General features: G+C 40.1%; 1 protein-coding gene across 2 annotated transcripts in view; it reads left to right on the plus strand.

Moving 5' to 3' along the window:
• Window positions 1-27: 27 nt before the first annotated feature.
• Window positions 28-15,384, plus strand: part of DNAH10 (dynein axonemal heavy chain 10) — a 52,294-nt gene continuing 36,937 nt past the window's right edge. The window contains exons 1-23 of one of the 2 annotated variants that reach the window (XM_027737583.2): window positions 28-347; window positions 1,710-1,798; window positions 2,196-2,301; window positions 2,782-2,897; window positions 3,360-3,543; window positions 3,847-4,004; window positions 4,708-4,938; window positions 5,565-5,755; window positions 6,223-6,421; window positions 7,068-7,262; window positions 7,412-7,582; window positions 8,256-8,432; window positions 8,775-8,948; window positions 9,203-9,372; window positions 10,054-10,205; window positions 10,612-10,776; window positions 11,069-11,276; window positions 12,183-12,339; window positions 13,481-13,957; window positions 14,116-14,274; window positions 14,561-14,686; window positions 14,765-14,867; window positions 15,101-15,279. In XM_027737583.2, the coding sequence (XP_027593384.2) occupies window positions 131-347; window positions 1,710-1,798; window positions 2,196-2,301; window positions 2,782-2,897; window positions 3,360-3,543; window positions 3,847-4,004; window positions 4,708-4,938; window positions 5,565-5,755; window positions 6,223-6,421; window positions 7,068-7,262; window positions 7,412-7,582; window positions 8,256-8,432; window positions 8,775-8,948; window positions 9,203-9,372; window positions 10,054-10,205; window positions 10,612-10,776; window positions 11,069-11,276; window positions 12,183-12,339; window positions 13,481-13,957; window positions 14,116-14,274; window positions 14,561-14,686; window positions 14,765-14,867; window positions 15,101-15,279 (4,104 nt within the window). In that variant the 5' untranslated portion in view covers window positions 28-130. The remainder of the gene's footprint in view (window positions 348-1,709; window positions 1,799-2,195; window positions 2,302-2,781; window positions 2,898-3,359; window positions 3,544-3,846; window positions 4,005-4,707; window positions 4,939-5,564; window positions 5,756-6,222; window positions 6,422-7,067; window positions 7,263-7,411; window positions 7,583-8,255; window positions 8,433-8,774; window positions 8,949-9,202; window positions 9,373-10,053; window positions 10,206-10,611; window positions 10,777-11,068; window positions 11,277-12,182; window positions 12,340-13,480; window positions 13,958-14,115; window positions 14,275-14,560; window positions 14,687-14,764; window positions 14,868-15,100; window positions 15,280-15,384) is intronic. The other variant, XM_027737584.2, reaches the window with a different exon arrangement.

The following is a 15,384-nucleotide window of genomic DNA, read 5'->3' on the forward strand; positions in this document are numbered from 1 at the left end:
CCGCGGCCCCTCGAGGCACCTCCCGAGGCGGGCGCGTTGCCCCCCGAGGCGGGCCCTGGGCGGGCAGCGGCCGTCGCTCCTCCCCGGCCCGTTGCCGTGGGCACCGTGAGGCGTCGGAGCGGTCGCCGCCATGAGCCTGGGCGACGTGCGGCTGCGGTGGCTGCGGGACCGAGCGCTCGCCCTGTTGGGTCTGAGCGACCCGGCGCCTTTCGAGGAGCTGCTGAGCCGCGGCGAGGAGGCGCGGGCCGTGCTGCGCTTCTTCGGCGAGGATGCGAGCGGGGCGGGCCCGGCGCCGCTGCTGCTGCTGCGGGCCGAGCGGCGCGGCCGGGACGGTGAGGAGGCGGAGGGTGAGGGCCCCGCCGAGCCCTCCCTGGGCACCGCCTGGCCTCGGGCCCCAGCTCCTTCTTTCTCCCTCCGTCAGGGCCACATTTGTCGTAGCCCCGTAACCCGTGTCCTTACCCCTTTCCCTGCCTCTCCATCCCTTGGGCTGTGTGCTCCTGGACCCCTTCAATCCCACTCACTTGCAGACTTTGCCCCCTCTGGGTTTGCCCTGTTGGGATTTGCACCATCCCTGCTGCAGAGGGGTTATATCGTGCTTTCCTCCCATGTTGTGTTTGTGCAGATACAGGAGACACGAAGGGGGTTGCAGGTGAGCAGCAGGAGGATGGCCCGGGTAACCCCTGTCCTGAGCAGGTGCCTGGAACAGCCTCCTGTGTGGCACTGGAGGGCAGTCGGTGTTCTGGTGGCCAGAGCGTGGTCCTGGCAGGCCACAGGGGCTGAATGTGATCTGCTGATGTGGTTCTCTTAAGCAGATCCAGCAGAATCTGTAACATCAGCAGGTTCTTGTCCCAGGAAAGCAGATCTGATTTTGTGGAGAGCGTCCTGGGCAGTGTGGCTGATTAGTGTTTTCCCAAGAGCTTCTGCCTCAGGATGCTCCTTTGAAAAGAAAGCTCTCCTAAGTTTGGCTCTTTCATCTTTTCCAGGTAGAAGGAAAGAAAGAAACTGTCTGGGATGAACAAAATCAATCCACAAACATAGATCTTCTTTGTGACATCTTTTACTGGCTTTATAATTTCAACTTCTTAGAGATTGATTTTATTAAAATACAATTAATATGTTCCCTTTAGTAGGAATGAAACAATTTACCTTGTCTTAAGAGTTGCAAGCTCTTCTCTTGTTTCTGATGTAGTGTTTTGAGGATAAAAGTGGTGATCCTGTAAAGACTGAAGATCAGTCCAATACTTTAACCTCAGTATTGTAGAGAAGCCTTTCACACACACACACAGAAGGAAAAAATAACAAAGGAAAATGGATAGAAAGTATGTTATAAAGGGTGCATGACAAACCCCTTAATTATTTGCATTTCATTTACAAAGTAGTTTCATCTTGGAATGTGTTAATCCACTCACTTTGCCATAAAAAATCAATTGTGTTGGAAAATGCTGGTAAGGATATTCTAAATAAAGACCAATTTCCTGCAGAACACAGTACAGTTCCTTGCTTATTTCGATTCAGTTCTCCACAAGTAAAACTGTCCTATGGAGAAATGGACAATTAACATCAAGGTTGGATGGCTGGTTGCTGAAAGGTGATGCTGACGATGGAAGAAAATGCTCAATCATTTAGTTTGAGAGGAAAACTGGACAGATCCATCTTATACACAAGGATAATGTTCTTTAATTGAGTTCTCTGGTGTTGTTCCTTCTTAGGGGTGACTCAGGGAAGCAAGACATCCCCTCTGCAATCTGCAGACAGCAAAAGTGTGTCAGGTGATGACAGTACAGAACACACCCAACAGGTACATGCCTTGTGTTTCGCTCTGTCCTTTTCTGGGTGCTGGCTTTCTGATGGAAATATTTCAGTAAAACTGGTAGGCAAATCAAAGAGGTTCAGTGCAGAGCAAGGACTCAGAGCAGAACATTTTACAAGAACAGGAATTTCCATTCATAACCAGTGGCCTGTTGTGTCTGCCATAGCCTCTGACACTGGAAATCAAGTGTTTCCAAAGCTGATGCTTTTTATTGCTAGCTGAGTGATTTTTTAGCATTTCATATATTTTATTAGTTTATTTGGACAGCACTATGAAGATAATTGAGTTAAACTAGTAGTTCTATCTCAGGCAAATATTTTCTTGCTGTTAAGGGGCGTGGTAGCAAACAGGAATAGTCATGTGTCCTTTTTGTTTTTTGTTTCAGCTACAGGAACAGAAAGTTGACAAAGTGTGTTTCTACGTGGCTCTTGATGAAATTCCTGAAGGATTTGTGTCAGATTTTACTGTGTATTTTCTGAAAGACACCAAAGGTGTGTGCCCTGAAGAGCTGCAGGCTCAGTGTTTTGGGTTTTGCGTGAAACAACAATTCTCATTGAGAAAATGTGGCTGAGATTCAGGATAGTGCATATCCAGCCTAATATACTGGGTAGGAGTACAGTCAGAATAGAACAGAAATCAGGAATGCTTGGTCATTTTATGGCAGTTCTGTGCAAGATTTTCCTGGTCTATCTGTAAAATAAGGGTTCAAATCAAGACCACTGGTTTTTTTGAACAGAAAACAGTTTTCTAACTCTCTGGCTGGATTGTCAAGGCTTAAACCCAGGTGATGACACTGAAGTATTTTTCTGCCCTTTCTGAGGAAGCATCTGCACTATTAAACCCAGCATTTGTTTTGAACGTGACTTTTATCAAGCCTAGTAGTGTTTTACTGGAGTTTTAACTTATTATGGAAAGGGCTTTATGCTTTCTGTATAAAATAATTAGATTTATGCTAATTATTTGTGTACTAGAAAAAGTTGCTGAACCTAAGGACCTGACTGAAGCTAATGAGATTCTTCCTCAAGTGATAAAGTCTGGTATACTGACTGATGACACTGCCTTGATGCTAAAGGATGCCATCTCCCAGGTAAATGTGTTACAGCTCTTATATATGGAGTCTTGAGTGTTTCTAGGAGTGATTTGTCCCCTTAGTATTCTGCTGAGCATATGGACTATGCATAAGAAATACTATTATATAAGTGACCTTCATATGCCAAAAAGAAGTTTTTGTTAATCCTTGTCTGATATTTTGTTTCCTAAATTGTTTGTAAAGATGTGGAGATGGGCATTATTTCATTGCCTTCCCCTATGTGAGAATCATTTAAGAGTGTGACACCAGACACCTTTGTGGCTGTGTCTGTATCTTCAGGGGTTTCCATAAAGACCTTCTGGAGCTATTCCCCTGCAGAATTTGAGGCAGAGAGAATGATGCCAAAGGGGCGAAATGCAAGGAGACACACTGAAATTAAATTTTAGAACAATGTCCAATGCTTAAGTGAATTTCTAGTAAACTGACTTCTTTTTTTCTGTGGCACCTTTTGAATTCTAGGTGTTTTCACCAGCTCTCTCCCATGGTCAGCAGCAGACTAAGGAAACTACCTTTCATTCAGATAGTGAAAACACAGATTCTGAAGAAATGAATTTACCTGAGTCTGACCTTGCAGAAAAGAAAGAACAGCCTGTGGAAAACTCTGATACTTCAGTGAGGAATGAAACTATACGACAAAGAAAAGGTGAGTGTTCTGCCTCTGCAGCACTGTGGGGATTAGGTCTCATGGCAGTAAAGAGGTTTAGCATCCCTTCTCTGACAGGGACTGCTGCCATTCCATTTTCCAGGAATATGTATTTGTTTGCATTGTGTTAACTGCTAAAAAAATGAATCTGTTTTGCCCTGTCCTCAAGCAGGCAGAGCAGGTGGTTGGTTACCTGTCCTCAGGTAGCCAACAAGAGGGAAGGCAAAGGCCATTCCAGTGGTGCCATGTTACCAACGCTGTCGGAACGAGACAGTTCCTTCTGTGTGCGTTTTCTTTCAATAGGAGATATTGAACTGGAGATGCCAACTGTAAATCTGGATGGAGAAGTGCCTGTTCTTGCGTCAGATTCATCAGTGGTTCAATCTCTGGAAAGCTGTGCAATGACCTGGCAGAAGTTAATATCCACAGTTCTGAAGGAACAACTGAAAAAGGTTCCACAGGTAACGTTGCCTATAACTCCAGGATGATTTTACTGCTGGATACTTTACTTCCTTTCCCCATAAGATTCTCTTTGAATGGTTTGTGTTAATTTTTAATTCCTCTTCGTGTTTGCTTGTTGGAAAACCATTTACTAATTGATGACAAGTAGAAAAAAAGTAGTGAGGAACTGTGTGGCTCTGGGAAGTAGAATATAAATAGAATATAAAGTAACTCAGTGCAGATCCTACCCACACAGGATAACTAAGGGACTTCTGTTAACTACTCTTCTAAAGAACCATGAAATGCTAAAAGCTGCAGTGATTTTTTTTTTTTAAATAGACAGCTATATTTTTGATTGAAAAAAGTAATCTCAAACAAAAAAGTTCCAATTTTAAGATTCCGATTCAGCAAACACATATATGACTAATACAATTAAAAATACTGTGGGATTTTATGTCTGTAAAGTTACCTGTGCATAAGCTTTTGGACTCTCCAGCTCCAGCTCAGGGATATATTCCCCATGAGCAGTTCCCTTCAGTGCGTGTAAAAGTCTTGATTTCAAGGATCTTCTTCTGCCTGGGTTTTTGCGTGGTTGAGTCATATCAGATTTGTCTCAGCATAAAACATATCAAAAACAAAGAACAAATATAGTCCTGGTTATAAGTTTTCACTCTTGCCTAATAGTAATTTGGATCTTTTTATTTGTTTCCACATTGCTTGTAGGGTGATGGTGCACTTGCAGAGATTGACCTCTGGCGTGAAAAAAATGCAGCTTTAAGTGATCTTGCTGAGCAGACAAAGCTTCCAGAGGTGCAAAAAGTCTTGGAAATATTACAAGAAGCTGAATCTGAGTGTGTTGGAGATTTACAGATAGTCTTGAGTGACCTCAGAAAATATCACATGGAAGCTCTGGATAATGTTAAGTTTCTTTCAGCCCTCGAGCGCCATTTGCAGGTACGTGAACTTGAGAAAAGTCAGTGGAGTTTGAGCTGTAGTTACCTGAGTTTGGTTTCTCTGTTGGTGTAATCACCTCTTGTTTATATTTTTAGTTTTTATCAGCAATAAAGGTGTACTCTAGATTAATAAAATATATTTAATTAAAAAGAAGATTTGCTTATTTTGTTTGAGTTACAGTTGTTTTAATATTTGGAAGCCCAGAGCTGTGAACACTTTGTTTGTAAATCCAGCCCTGGGAGAATTTGATAGTGTAGCTGAATTGGGGAAAACAAAGATTTCTCTACTCCATTTTTAAGTAGTTTCTACCACAAATTGCAGCTGATGTCTCAGTGTTTAAGTTTTATTGAAAATCATCTGAACATCCAAATAAAGAGTTGAGCCAAAACCCGTCTGGGGACAGCTTTTACAATAAAGAGACTATTAATAAGACAGGACATAAAAAGCATTTGGAACAAAAGGTGCAGATCTGCACATCCTTAACCATGGGTGTTATTGAGGCACCAGGGTTATTTATTTAATAATGTCACAGACTTAACTTCAGGCGTCTATAGAATAAATACTGATTTACTGAATACGAATTTATGTGTTTTCGTGACATCTTATTCTCAATATGCATTTCACAGAATTTAGCATATGGCACTGGGGCTGATGTTGTCCTGAACACAATTCCCTCCCTGCTCAATGCCCTGAAGATGGTGTGGGTTATGTCCCGACATTACAACAAGGATGAGCGGATGGTTCCCCTCATGGAACGAATTGCGTGGGAAATTTCCGCAGCAGTGTGCAGATTTTTGGATCTACACACACTGTTTGAGTAAGTACTGCATTCCTGTTTAACTAGGCTGCATTTATTAAAAGCTTTGCTTGTTTTACATCAAGGGCAATCGATAACACTTTCATCAAATAGGGGCCAGCATTTTTCAGCCATCTGAAGTTGTATTATAAGATCAATTAAAAGTCAATTTATTTTGTAATTTTCATAAATTACTAAACCAGCCCTGAAGAAATAGTTGCTAGTCCTCTTTTGTCTCAAAAGGACATAAAACAATAAGACAAATATAAATACAGTGGTAAAAAAAGTGACATAAATATAATAAAAATCAGTCCTGAAATAGTATCTCCTTTCAAAATCACGCTGAAAATGATAAGTTATGAATTTTTCCTAGATTTTATATAATTAGAAGCTGCTAAACTGGGGTATATTAATCCAGCTGAGATAGAATTTTTTATCTATAGTATTTCTATTCTATAGTATCTTAACTGTGTTGATTTGATTAATAGAGAAGATAGAGCTGCTGCAAAAAAGAAAATAACAGAAGGCAAAAGCATCCTTGAACAATGGAAGAAATGTTACTTTACTACTTGTGCCCAAGTTGAAGAGTCGGGGAGTGAACGATACTGGAAATTTGACGTGAAACGTTTCTTTGAAAAAACAGATTATATGGCTGCAGTCTGCCAAGATCTGTATGATATTTTCCAGGTAGTGATATAGACAATAAACAAAGGAATTGTGTGATCTTATTCTGTACAGGAGATTCTTTTGTACTGTAGGTGTTGACTTGTTAACAGCATTTAGTTGTGTGTAAGTGTGTTTAAGACCTGAGAGGTGCCTTCGATTCCAACAAAATGGCATTTAATGCTGGGGATGGAATGACTTCTCCAGGTGCTGGTTGAGGAAGGATGTTACTGGGTATGTGTTATGAACTTAAAGACTTGCAGCAACTGCTTCACAGATTTGCAGTTTTCGTGGGTTGCTACCTTAATGAGATGATAAAATACCATTTACATATACTATAATATCAAATTTGGCCACCTGTGAATCTGTGAATTGATTGCAGAATCACTTATGAATGGAGAGATACTGTGTTTAGGCTAATTTAAGTCAGGGTAATTAGCAATGTGGTCCATCAATAAACTGTGTATGTAAAAACTGTGTTGGGCCTGTAGAGTGTTGGTTTTCTTTTTAGTGTCTTGTATTAAAATATAGGAAATGTAAATCACAGCACAAATTGATCATTTGCTGACTGGTTTATATTTTTTAAAGGAAAAATTAACAGAAAAATGTGTTAGATGGCAGAAAAACATAATAAAAGAAAGGTTTCTAGTATGTTCTTCTGAATTAACAGGTCACTGAAGAGCTTTACAATATATTTATTCCTGAGCTGACAACTGTGACAGAGAATCCAAAGCGTATTGAGGCACTGCTGAGAGGAGTAAATGGACTGACTAGTCCTATGAAAGAGCTGAAATTTGACCCTCTGAGCATTAGAAATGCACGTAGATGGAAATCTGTTATGAGAGAATTTAGAGAAGAAGTTTCAGTAAGTACCATATACTGTGATTCCCATAAAATAGTAAAATTATGCTTGACTACTATTATCAAAAAATGTTTTCACTTTGCCTCCCTTTCTTGGTTTTGCAAGATGAATCTCTAAGTGACAGGATTTCTTGGCTTTCTTCCTTTGTTTAGATTACTGAAGAAAAGATCAACAAATTTATTGATGAATCTTTTAAGACCCTTCGATCAGCAGAAGCTGCATTTGACATGCTGGTAAAGTTCAAACACATCCAGACTCGTGAAAATGTTAATGACCACTTGATGCTGAAGTTCAGTGATGTTTTGGACCACTACTGCAAAGAGGTATTTAATTTAGGGATTTCTTATGTAGTACATAAAGCTCTTTAGCAACTGAAAATCATCAATCTTTGTGTATGTCTAAATACCTGTGTAGTGTCATTTACTGTCTGAAATTACAAAATAAACATAATAATTGCTCTCCCTTTTTTGGAGCTGGTTGGAGAAATAGTCTGGTTAATTTGCTGAAAGGGTTGTGCACATCTATACGTGTGAGGCACTGTCTGGGAACTGGAAGGCATTTGCATGTGCTCTGAATGCATCAAAGCTTGTGGCTATTCCTTCACCTTGTGAACGGCAGTTCAACGGGAGACCTTCCTGAGAAAATTCACCTTTCCTACCCTACAGCTTTCTTGTGCTGGACAACAAGTTCATGGTGTGACCAAAAGGTGTCAGAGATCAACCCCGAGGGCAGAAATAGTTTCTGACGTGTGTTGGAAAGCTTTTCATGTCAGTGTTTCTCTTGATATTTCAAAGAACATTGACTTTAATGATAAATTGTGATTTTACAGAAAATGCTGCCATAATAGTATTTCCTCAAGGTAGAGAACGGAAGACAAAAGAATTGTTTTTATCCTGCTGCTGGAATTAGCTTCAGAGTGATTAGCTGTGTTCCAAATATTGACCATTGAACAAGCAGTGGAGAAATGGGTCTATGCAATGTTTTATTCTCTTCTAGGTTGAAAATGTTAAGCAAATCTTTCTTCAGAACCTCAAGAATCCACCTCTGTACAAGAATCACCCTCCAGTGGCTGGAGCAATATTCTGGTCCCGCTCCCTTTTCTATCGGATCAAACACACCATTATCCGATTCCAAGAAGTAGAGGAGTTGCTTGCTAGTGAACGTGGACAGAAAGTATGTTGGTTCCTTTGATGTTTGATGAAGGAAGAAATACTTTCCTGATACACTTCTTCTGGAGATGTTAAAGTGCTCTTATGTGTGGGGAATTTCCAAGTCTTTGCACACACCAAGCCCTGTTAGTTGTGAAAAGCTGGTTGGGACCTTCCCACTGTTTCCCAGGGAGACAGTGATGGACTCAATGTCAGAATTCAAGAGCCCAAATTTTTCAGTGCCTGCATTAATTACAAGGCATTACTTGTCCTCTTGTCTAATAAAAACCAGAAACCATATCAAGACACCATATTAAGACAGATTAGTTGGTCTTTAAAATGATTTACAGAGAGTTTTCCTTTCTAGGTAAAACAAATATATCTTCAAGTTGCCAAGAAGATGAAAGAGTATGAAGATCAAAAATACAAGGAGTGGAGAGAGAGGACAGAACACATTGTCCCACAGTTACTGAAAGATAATCTGCTGACTGTCATCACTGTGGGGGCTGCAACAAATGTTCATCCAGAGACTTCTGAGCAGGTGAGATCTGGGAAAAGGGTGTACCAGTCTTCTCTGTGGAAAAGAACTGAAACCTACCTGATGGTCAGTTGTGTGTAATTCCTGAAACAGGAGTGCTGAGGCTGCTGTAGAATTTTAAAGGCATTTTCACAAGCTCTGGATGTCAGTCATTCTGACTTTTACCTGCTGCCTGATGAAATGTCTCCAAGAACTCACCTTTACCTTGTAACAGATTGGTGCTCATCTCCTTTCTGCTGCTCTTTCTGGTGTTGCAGAGCTCTGTAACAGAGGAGTCTGTCACCACCAAGAAAAGTCTCTGCTTTGGAGTGAATTTTTCTCCCATACTCCAAGAGATTATCATTGAAACAAACTACATGGAACAACTGGGGCTTCCAGTCCCAGAAATAGCGAGATACGTGGCCTTGCAGGAAGACAAATATGTTAGGTAAGGCTGTAACAGAATATCTGCTCACATACAGACTTATGGCAGCATTTCAAGTGGTTTCACTCCAAACCAGAATGGGCCCTGAGTCATCAAATCTTGGAAAGATGAGGGTCTTAGTGACTTTTTTGTAAGGGTACAATTACTAATGGCCATGTTGCACTGATAAGCTTTTCTCTGGCACTGGCTGCATCCTTTACTCTGTAGGACTGTTATACAAATTAACATCTTGTCAAAATAATTTGTTTTGCAATCAATTGTTGCTGCCATTCATATTTCATTTAAATTTACTGTTGCTTTCTTCCTGAAAGAACTGAATAAGTCAGTTGTATCCAAATTATCACAGACATTTACACACAGATGTGCTAATAAGATCCTTAACTGGATATTAAAGTTCACCTGTTGAGTTCACTTATGTGGCTGAAGCTGCCTCAAAAACTTTCTGAGCTGGGGCAGGAGAGGTTTGTTCAGCTGTTGTTGGAGCCATATGAAACTCTTCTTTTGTTTTCAGTGGGAAATGAATTACATTTATAATCATTACATATTCACTGGTTAGTCCTGCAAATTTTGCTTTATTTTGAAGTCTGAATGGAATGATAGAAGTGCTCTGCTCTTTGATGGAGGTCAGAGCAGTAATTCAAGAAAATCGTCATATTATGATGTTGTTGTGTTTCTTCTCTTTAGGTATACAAGTAGATTGAAAAACATGCTGGGTTGCTATCACAAGTTAATGGAAACACTGAATGAAGCAGAAACCAAACTTCTTGATAACTATATCCAAGAACTTCGGAGAATATTGAAATCAGGACACAAAAGACTCACATGGAACTCCTTAGGTAATGGAGATACTATTTTAAACTGGCCTTAGACACTGATTTTCAGTTAAAAAATCTCCTCAGTTCTGCAACCTACTTTTTATGTCATATGACAGCAATGTATCCCTAAGTGATACATCCTATTGCCACAGTCGAGGCAGAGTAGCAGATGAGACAAACTCTGATCCAGGAGGGTATTTCCTGTGTTTTTATTATATTTAAAACACTGGAGATGGTTAGAAACCCTTAGATAAGAGCTGTAAGGGAGTTAGATTAAGGATTAGGTGAGAAAGCATCTAATCTATCTTTCTGCAGAACCTTGGGTTCATTCTGAGAGATAAACCACATCTGATTATAGCAATTTTGATGCATTGGTAAAATATTTGTTAGAAGAGAAAAAAACCAGATGGTTGTGATTTGTTTCAAGGTATTGGTGAATTTATTTTCCAATGTACACAAACCATTGAGAAGCTTGAGTTACTTGTCCATCAGATTCATAATATTTCTGAAGACATAAGCAGCAAACTTCTGTTCATAGAATCAGCAAATCTCTTCAAGCTTCCACTTTCAAAAAATGGTGATGAACTTCCTGGTAAGTTCCCAGATCTGTCACTTGAGTGAGTGAGTGATGGATCAAATTTCTTTCAACACTTTCTAAGTTGTAAAAAGGTTGCTCTCACATCTGATGGTTGGTATTAAATAATTGAATCCATATAAAATCAGAGGGCTGAAATATTAATAAATTAATCATCAATAAGTGAAGATATTTTTATCAGTATAGAGATCAATTTCGTGTTCACAAATAAAGCCCAGCTGATTATTCCAGTGTATAAATCTGTTACATCTTTTGCAGTTAATAATGCTTTTTTTTGTATCTGTTGCAGAAGCAAAAGAATTTTTTGACTATATTAAGTGTGAAAGAGCAAAAGATGTGGCACACATCGTTAGAAAGTATTCTGAAATTCCACCATTGCTAATAGAAGTGGAAGGACAAGTTGCCAATACAAACACTGGCAAATCTCCAAAATTAACTTCCTATTATGCATACTGGGAAAATAGGATTTATCAGGTGTTGACACAGTTAATTGTGAAGTAAGTAAATTGTTTGCTTTAATGGATTTCCAGTCTTTCATCTTCAGATTTCCCTGGATCTGTTGATCAGTGTGTGTGTAGTGACATTGTTTGAACACCTCAGTGACTTACAGTTTGTGACAGATTTGTATTTGTACAGGTTTTTTCCCTGTGAAGAACAGAGAACTGATAACAAGGTACAGGGGAAACCCAAATTCTGAGGAAATGGATATTGGCATATTTTTGGCAGAAGAGAGAAATAAGATACATTTCCTGCAATGTGTGTAGTTGCACATCCCTGAACCAAGGTTTTTTTTCTAAAACCAAGGTTTTGTTTTACTAAAGAACACAATTTGGAGAACTTGGTGTCTGGGTGCCTGATGCCTCCCTGTCCTGCAGGGGACACCAGGACAAGAACAAAGGTTTGTTGGGTTTTACTTCACCTGTTCTGCAGTGGCTGAGGCCAAGGAGGTTCTTGTAGCAAGATATTATGTAAAGGCTTCTATTATAAACAAGATATTGTTGCAATAGAGCATTGCAGGGTTATAAAAGCCTCCCAGCCACCTCTGCTTCCCATGATCCATGTCTTTGTAATCTGGGCCATGCTCTGGTGACTTTGTTGTGCTTTCTTGTCAGGGCTTTCACAGAGGAGTTGACAAAAGTCTCAGGATCCTTTTGCACCAGGGTGTCCCCATTCATTCCTTCTGGCAGTTTCTTTAATCAAGCTTTTGTATTAAATCAATTTAGTGGGATAATGTTGCTCCCAGACCCATCAGTGTTTCCAGCTGAAGTTGGTGGTGGCTGATTTCAGACAGCTCAGTTTGCAGATCTGAGCACACAGCTGATAATTGCAGTCTCTGTTGGGCATTTCCATGGGGGCAGCACCTGATTATTTCTGTCTTTGACACTATTTTTTTCCTTTCCTAGGAATTTACAGGCTTTTAATGCAGCTATTCTTGCAAATGTGCCACTGTTGCAAATAAAAGCTGTTTTCTCTGTTCCTGAGATCACCTTTCAACCCAGTGCCAGCGAGATTGACAAAATGGTGGCGCAATCCATCCAAGGCTGTGTTGAGGTCACTAAGGTGATTTTTGATAAAGATTTTTTTTGTTGCCAGAGTTTGCTTGTGATTATAGTGAACCAGTCTTTGCTTTATGTTTGGGCAAGCATAAATGTCAATAGGAAGATTCATATTGCTTTATCTTGAAATCAAAATATCCAGTACATTGTCCTAATTTTACAAACTGATGACAAGGAAAAAAAACACCTATAAAACTTCATGCAATTTATACTCAGGCAAAATTATCTATTAGATTTAGCAGTTTTGCCAGTGTAAGGACATGATTTGGTTCTATAACTCAGCACACATCAGAAGGAAACACTTTTCAGATTGCACTGTAGATGTTGCTTTCTGATGAATGAATAAGCTGGTGGAATAAGGAAAGTGAGTATCCTCCTCTACATTACATTTCTCCTAAAAAGCAGCAGAAAAACAGTTCAGGAAATGTTGGAGAAGGGCATCTAGGACACATCTAGGACAGTAAATATCTAGGAATATGCAGCTTGCTGGCAATGATGCACCAGTATTTTCCTGCATAAATATTGAACTGCTTTCCTGAAAAGAAGCCAAATATTGTGGCAGTGTCCTTGCCCTATGCTGATGGAGAAATGATTCCACCTGAAATGAATAAATTAGGTTAGGTGTGCTTCCTATGCTCAGATTTGCTCTTCTGCTCCAGTTCTGTATCCAGCCTGTTTGATCCAATACTTTTTTCTCTCTGTCCTACTATATTGTGGCTCAGCAGAGATTTTAGAAGCAGGTTGAGTAATGCATGGAAAGGTTTTGTTAGGATGAAATTAACTCTTCTCAAGTTGATGGGAAAGTGTAATGCTCTCAGAAAAACAATTGATTTGAGAAATAATTCACTCCACTTCCTACACTGTGTCCTAAATAATGGTGAATCTCTTCACCAAAAGGGTTATCAAGTGCTGGCACAGGCTGCCCAAGGAAGTGGTGGAGTCACCACTTAAATCCCTCACCATTCCTGGAGGGATTTAAAAGATATGTAGATGTGGCACCTGGGGACATGGGTTAGTGGGGGTCTTGACAGTCCTGGCTTAATTGGTGGACTCGATGAGGCTTTTCAACCTGAATGATTCCATGAATGATTTCACTAAAATGACTCTACAAGGTAACTTTTTCAACCCTGTCTTAAAAACTCCAGCACTTTGTGCGGTGGATGCACGGCACGTGTATCGAGTGCCCTCCTCAGCACGTCAGGACAGATGAAGTTGTCATTTTCAGCTTCTACAGTGACGTCTCCCAGAGCCCCCTGATGATTGAACAGGCTGTTCTAATCACTCAGAATGTCCACAAAGTCCTGGCTTCTCTCAGCAAGTATTTGAACCAATGGAACAGGTACGAGCCGCTGTGGAAATCAGACAAAGGCACAGTCCTGGAGAGGTTGGCTGCAGAAAAGCCTGCTTGTGTCACCTTTGATGAACAGTTGCAGTTCTATTTGAAGGTAGCTCAGGAAGTGACTCAACAGCCCTTGATTAAAGATGAACGATTTATCAGGCTTCAGCTGGCTCCTTTAGCCTTCACAGTGCAGGAGAATGCTAAAGGCTGGATGCTTTCACTTGGGAAGTTGCTTAATGAGTCAGCAAGAGAGGAGCTTGTCACGCTGAGGGATGAGATTCAGGTAAGTGTTTTCAGTTTGGTTTTTTTGTTATCTTTATCACATAGACTGAAAATGAATCTGCATGTTATTTGCTTGTATTTTTTGTTTGACTCATTATTATAGTTCTGCCTAATTGCTTTGTCAGTGTTGATTCTGGAAATTATCTTTACTTTTTACAGAGATTATCAGAGAATCTTAATAGACCTCTCGATACCCTGGACAATTTCAGAGTTGTCCTTAGCACGTTTGTAGAGATCAGGGGCATGTCCTTCGAGGTGGAGCTGAACTATTTGGACATCCTGGAGAGATACCGAACTCTTGCATTGTACAATATTCCAGTAAGTGCATGTCTCATCAAACAGCTCAGATTTGAGCTAAGGGCACAAATGCCTCACATGTGAATGAATAAATGTTTTCATTTTAAGACATTTGACAGACTTACAGTATCTAAGGGATGTCTGGAGGTTGTCTAGTCTCCCCTTCTCAAATCAGCATGTCCTCTTTAAAATAGACATATGGCACGTGTTTAAATCTGATTGAGGTCACTTCAGTACTGGTTTTGTGTTTTGCAAATTTATAAAGTCACATACTTTCCTGTGGCTCCTTATTTCTTGTTTGTTCTAGGTAGCTAAAGAAGAGCAGGAGAAGGCCGACAAGATTAGGGAAGAGTGGGAGACTCTTGTCCTGGAAGCAGCACAACTCAATCGCAACATGGATCGTAAAGGAGGTGCAAAAGAAACATTCACAAAGGTGATCTTCGTAATTAATACTGTAAAACAGATTCCACAGAAATGGAAAGGAACACAATTTAAACACTGTTTTTTTTAGGTTACACAACAACAAATTAAGGACTACAGCAAAGAGACAGAAGATTTCTTTCAGAAACTCATTACTGAGGGGCCTGGTTCTGTTGGGGATGATCTTGATAAAGGTAAATGGATTGATGTGTGTGAAGTGATGTCTTGAAAATATTAGTCTTTGGATAATTCAAATTTTATGTAAAGCAAGGAAATTGTGCTTTCCTTATTAACATCCAAACTCCTCAACCAGGAATGTGAATGTTTTTAATCCTAGAACTTCTTCAGACTGCATGCAAATGCTGTCTTATTTATTTCCCATGAATCCAGGGATTATTTATCTAGAAAAATTCCTCTCCTTTCCCAGGATTGGAACTCATGGCCCATTTTGATAAAGAATTGGAGAGACTGGAAAAAAAGTATCGGGAACTGGGCAGTGCTGAGAAACTTTTAGACTTGCCAGCAACAGTGTACCCGGACTTGATGAAAGCACAGAATGATGCAAAAGGTCTAAGGCAGGTCTATGAGATTTATGCATCACAAAAAGTGAGTATCACACTATGTCTGCATGGGCACACAGAAATGGGGGAGAGAGGGAGAGGCTGCATTGTCCTCTGGTTACTGTCCACTCTGTTCAAAGCCTGTGCATGA

The sequence above is a fragment of the Pipra filicauda genome, unplaced genomic scaffold, assembly GCF_003945595.2.
Source record: "Pipra filicauda isolate LSUMZ 115617 unplaced genomic scaffold, ASM394559v2 scaffold14_size4853619_pilon, whole genome shotgun sequence".
NCBI classification, from domain to species: Eukaryota; Metazoa; Chordata; class Aves; order Passeriformes; family Pipridae; genus Pipra; species Pipra filicauda.